Source organism: Populus euphratica, unplaced genomic scaffold, assembly GCF_000495115.2.
Source record: "Populus euphratica unplaced genomic scaffold, PopEup_1.0 scaffold558.1, whole genome shotgun sequence".
Lineage (NCBI taxonomy): Eukaryota > Viridiplantae > Streptophyta > Magnoliopsida > Malpighiales > Salicaceae > Populus > Populus euphratica.
The window spans coordinates 88,732-94,922 of NW_011500434.1; the positions used below are offsets into that span (position 1 = coordinate 88,732).

At 33.2% G+C, this 6,191-nt stretch overlaps 1 protein-coding gene across 1 annotated transcript in view; it reads left to right on the plus strand.

Annotated features, from left to right (window-relative positions):
* The window catches only part of LOC105114657 (HVA22-like protein a), a 25,132-nt gene extending 19,397 nt beyond the window's left edge, over nucleotides 1-5,735 (plus strand). The window contains exon 5 of the mRNA XM_011011278.1: nucleotides 5,345-5,735. Within this exon, the coding sequence (XP_011009580.1) occupies nucleotides 5,345-5,395 (51 nt within the window). The 3' untranslated portion in view covers nucleotides 5,396-5,735. The remainder of the gene's footprint in view (nucleotides 1-5,344) is intronic.
* The last annotated feature ends 456 nt before the right edge of the window (nucleotides 5,736-6,191 follow it).

A 6,191-nucleotide genomic window follows, 5' to 3' on the forward strand; every position in this document is an offset into this window, starting at 1 on the left:
CAAGTGTTATACAACATAAATCTAGATTATTTAACAAGCAAAGTATTAAAGAGTGAATAAGATAACAAATACAAAACATGTTAGTATCAAACATTAAAGTCCATGCTAAGTTTACACTATACTTATTCTTACACCATTAGTTTAACCTTTTCACCTTGACATAATAAACTTATCTAAACATAATGAAACAAAGAAAAATAAATAAATAAATAAGAATATAAATAAGAATATAAATAAGATAAAAGTTAACTAAGTAAAGAAAAGGAAATGAAAGGTATAAACTTGATATTAATGAAAGCAAAACATAAGCAATACAAAAAATACAAAGAGAGAAAGCAAGAATATGATCTTGATCTGGAAACAAAGATGCCTAAATGCATGAAAAATACCTTCTTTTATAGGCTAAAATTGGAAACTGTTAATTTGATGACTAGTTGATGAGTGGGTGACCAACTTTTGACTTGGTGACAATCCTTATCTTTTCTTACCTATCCAAAACGTTATTAATAACATCAGAATTAGAACCACTTAAAACATGAAAGTTGTTGGAAATTATCATAGCTTTCCAAAAAAAATGGAGGTTATGTGAGATTCTAAAACTCTAGATATAGGTCAAACATTGAATAGTGCGCGGGCTGCAGGACAAATTCAGACTTTTTTATTATTGCTATAATTTGGACTTGAAAATTGTCTTCTTAAATCTTTGGCTCCTATGAAAGTTGTTATCCTATATCTTACCTTTTCGTCAATATAAAATAGACATAAATTTGAGATCTATAACTCCAAATATGACCCAATTACCGAACAATGTTCTAGTTTGGATTGCACCAACATCTCTTTTCTAAGTTTGGTAATCTCTTTATCCTTTCAATTTCATTTTTTAAATTCATCAATCAATCCTTTCATTTATGTGATAAGCCTGCATTTAAAATGAACATTTACCATAAATTAAAGGTATCTTATATTATTAGATATGTTATTATAAAATATGCTTTAGTTAAGGAGTTATTGATACTTCAAGTGCAACAAGAAGATATAAAACCTTGATAAAAATGCACTTTTAAGTACTAATCAAGACCTGACTAAGATAATTTGCTGATTTTAAGAACTCATTTTTTTCACCGAAAACACGAATATTTTTTATTTGATGACTTGATGAACTTTTTATTTCTACACACTTCTATATTAGTTAAATATATGGGTTGAGTAAAAATCAAGGGAAGGAATAGAAGATTTTATAGATGAGAAATTAAAAATACAATCATACCACCTATATATAGGCCAGTTGGAGTCTCACTCTCTCTCTTATTTTTTTTTTTTGAAAAAGTATGTGTATGTACAGACAATTGTAATTGTGGCTCACATATTCCCTTGGTTTTACGTCCAAGAATGTCTTAAACGCCCTTTATGGATCGGGGATAGGTTTCCTATCTAGTTTTTTAAAAAACTAGCACATAAGGTCTGTTTTAGTCACATTCCGAAGACTATGTCGAGCATGTTTTTTTTTTTTTTTTTTTTATGAAAATGGGGTTATACATCATGAAATGCACAATGCACATCTCCACTATGATACGTCTCAAAAGTAAATAAAAGATTATCTAATGATTCCTTATATTTTGATAATTTTCACAAGCTTTGCAGAACACATATGTGTCTTTGAACATGGTGGGCCAATAAAATCTACATTGTAAGATTTTTTTAGCTTTCTTTTTTAATAAGAAATGACTCTTTCATGCCTCATAATGATAAAATTTTTATGACACTACTTACCTCATTATTGAGAATGCATCTTTGAAATATTTGATCAGAAAAATATTTGAATAAGTACTAGTTATCCTAATAAAATTTCTGCACGTCGCTTAAAAACTTTCTTTTGTCTTCGGTACTCTAGTGAGCTGGAAAAAATTCTGAAGCAAGAAAATTGATATTTTTAGCAAGGCATTGAACTAAGAGAATGTAAGGATTCGTTAAGAAAGTAATCATCGATTGATGTGATGTCGGATGTCGGATCTATTGTCAATCTTGACAAAAGATCCGCATCAATATTTTTGGTGCGTTTTTCATTCATGATTTCTTCCTTATAATAAATCATTTACAAATCTTTAGATTCATCCAACTTAATTTTACTTAAAGTAGATTCAATTTGATCATAAACTAATTCTTTAATATGATCTGCTTCTTGTAAATCATTATCATCTCCAGATTGCTTGCAAATGTTGAAAATATTCATCTCCAATGTCATGTTTCAAATGATAGCTTCATTAATCCATTCCTACAATTAATCAATGTGTTAGAAGTTGTAAGAAACAGACGTCCTAAAATAACAGGAAATGAATTACATGCTTCAATAGGTTGTGTGTCCAAGACAATAAAATCCACAAGATAAATGAATTTATCGACTTGTACTAACACATCTTCAACTATTCCTCTAGGCACTTTTACAGATCTATCGGCAAGTAAAAGAGCTACAAAAGTTGGTTTTAACTCACCTAGATTGAGACTTTAAAAAACTAAATATGGAAGTAAATTCACACTAGCTCCAAAATCAAATAAAGGTTTTCAATTTTATGTTTTCCAATAAAACAAGAAATTATAGGACAACTAAGGTCATTAATGGATGAAATGAGAAAAACATAAAATATTAAGAAATGACTGAAAGAAAGACTTATTAGTTGTTGATATGGTTACTATAAAACATATCCTTGGATAAGGAAAATTTATGAGATAAACCTATGATTTGCAAGAGGGACCACAGGTGTGGTGCAACAACAACAGTAGGGGAGCACGAGTAGAGCTTTTATTACAGGTAGGTAAATCGCACCTATACTTTCTAAGTTAAATTCCATGATTTAACATATTATCGCTATGAAATGTGAATTACTGAATGTATGTATATTCAAGGTGAAAGGTTCTTGTATGAATTGTCAAATGGTGAAATCATCTTTGATAAAAGAAATATGAGAAATGTGATTTGAGGCATGAACTAACATACATTTAGTGTATGTTAGGATCCTAGGTAAAGGGATCACCATGTTTGGACTAACATACATTTAGTGTATTTTAAGATCTCAGGTAAGGGGATCAAACATGTATTGACTAGCATACATTTAGTGAATATTAGGATTCCAGGTAAAGGGATCGAATAGGTATTGACTAGCATACATTTAGTGTATGTTAAAATCTTGGGTAAAGGGATCAAACATGCATTGACTAGCATATATTTAGAGTATGTTAGGATCTCAGGTAAGGGGATCACCATGTAATGGCTAGTATATATCTAATATATGTTAGGATCCTAAGTAAGGGGATCATCTTGTATCGGCTCCTATGGGGTGGTGATGATGATACTAGTGAAATTAGTATCAGTAATGTATTACACAAAAATAATCATGTTTAATCTTATAAAGTCTGGAATGGATGTTGATAATGGAAGAGGGAACGATTACTAATAGTTAAATAACGATGAAATAGATTCTAATGAAAAACAAAAGGGGAGAAGTGAACTAAATATGAATACATGTTACCTTTTTGAAATTGTTAGATATTCGTGTTGTTGTATTTATTGTGATATTCACATTTCAATAATATATATTTTGGTTTTAGAATCATCACATGTATGATAGGAGTATATCCTAGCTTATGTTCTCTTCTCGTAATCTATGCTCTAGGAAGTATACCCTTATATTTTGTAAACATGAAAATATTTATATAACTGAATTTATATAATTAATGTTTAAACTTAAATGAATAAACTTAATTATGTAGTTCATATAACCATATTTAATGTCTATGTGTTTGTATTTTATCCATCCACAATAATATTTTGTTATATAATGAATATAGTAAATATTGTGGTTGATAGGTGTGATAATATTTGTGGAATTGAAACTCAGAATGATTGGGTTCGTAATTGAGTTATGAGATGCGAGTTATTAAAAATATAAACATGTTACATGTCGATGACTTAGGACCTTCGAGATTGTTGCTTTTATTCCGGTATAGAGGGGATGTTACAATTAATGATCATGATCCCATCTTTATCAGTAAATTTTGACAGGAATTTTTTACAATGTCCGACATCAAGCTGAAAATGAGTTTAGCATACCACCCACAGTTAGATGACCAATCAGAGGCAGTCAATCGTTGTCTAGAATAGTATTGAAAAAGCTTTGTCCATCAATGGCCTTGTAAATGGCATTCTTTCTTGCCATAAGCAGAGTACAATACTACTTTCCATGCATCCACTGTCATGACACCATACCAGGCACTTTATGGTCGACCACTACCATCTCTTCCAGAATATTTTGATGGTTCAGCACCAATCCACGAAGTGGAATAGACTCTTCTCCATCGTGATGAGCTTCTATTACAGCTCAAACACCATTTGGCCACTGCAACCAATCGCATGAAACAGACTGTTGACAAGAAGCGGAGGGGTGTGTCCTTTAAAGAAGGTGACATGGTTTTCCTCAAGCTACAACCTTATCGCCAAAACTCTGCATTCAAAAGGGTACACCAGAAATTAGCTAGCCGATTCTTTGGCCCTTATCTAGTTCTATAAAAGGTGGGCAACGCGGCTTACAAATTTCAGTTACCTGAGGGTGTACATATCCATCTTGTCTTTCATGTGTTATTATTGAAGAAATATATGAGAGATGCAACCGACATGCATACAGATCTTCTGCCTATTTCAGATGAGGGTGAGGTTGTCTTGGAACCTGAGGCTATCCTTGATCATCATTGGGTAAAGCAGGTGGTAAGTTTCTTGCAGAAAATCTAGTGAAATAGAAGCACTTACCATCAAAGGAGGCTACCTGGGAAGTGACTGATCACTGTGTCATCAGTTTCCACACTTGAACCTTGAAGACAAGGTTCCACTTTCTGAAAGGTATTGATAAACCACAAAGATTTGAGAGAGCAACAAAGCCGAATCCCAAGTATAGTATAGTGCAGTGAAGTGCAAGCGTAAGACTAGGACAAACCTGATCCACGAAGGCTTGATTGTAGCAGCTAAGAGCGTGAGGACTTTACCACGTCAACTAGTTATGGGATAGTGTTAGGCATCAGTTTTCATTCAGTTTTTATTCTGTTCTAATTTGCAGTAAATTGAATAATGTAACCGTTGTAATGGAACTATAGATTTCGACTATATATCCGAAATAGTGGTTGAAGTGAGGTTATTAATATGCGCTGGGAAGAAATGAAAGATATATAATTTCTATCCTAAATTTATCTTGTGGTACGTTCTCACCGGAAGAGAATAATTGTGTTATTTTGCTGTGGGAAATTGGCTTTTGACTGCACCTTATCACATTGCAACTAATAAGATAATTGCTCCATGCAGGGTAAATCCAAGAGCAGTAGCGGGTATGCATTCTATGATGAGGATGACTGATACTGATAGCTGTCAGCTGGTCCTGCTACCTTGTTCCTTGTCGGGGAAGACTAGTTGCTTTCAGTTATTTCCAGTTGCTACTTGCTAGAGTTCTTTGTTGTCAATGAACCTGGAATTTTTCTGTGTGTCTAATGTGGTCGTTGGTTCTTTCAAGAGATACAGGATGTTGTGATATGCTATATGTAATTATCATGACTGCTTGCCTTATTATCATCCGTTTAATTATGTGCATGACCTTCTCAACGAAAGATGAAAATACGCTACGCAAGATCACTGTGATTTATAGTAACCATTGATACTGCCTTGTAATATTATCTTCATTGCGAAAAGATTGTTACCATACCCTCCAATCAGCCAACCACTAATTTTCTGCTGAAATGTTTTTCCTCCATTTGGGTTTTCAGTTTGGAAATTGGCAATGCAGCAAGTTATCTGTTACTGTTAGTTTTCAGGCGTACCGTCATGCAAGATGTGTTATATGACTTCAGGACGTGAAGGCCCTATTCCAGAATCATCAAGTTTATTTCCCACAGTTCGGAGACAGAGCGCTGCTTGGATTTGCTATATTCTGAGTCTGTCACGGAGTAAAGCCAGGCTGCCCGAAGAAGTTGAGTGAAGTTGCTCATTTGTCCCTCTCCCAAAATCATGGGAGTCGATCAGATATTCTCGTATTTGGCCGAGTTGAGAGCTATCTAACCTCTTGAACTTGTCATCAAAAGCTTTTCTATAGGTCAGTTTTATTTTAGAATCCGACTCTTCTGTGGTCATCGGCTGTTATGCGGCAAATGCTCTAGAC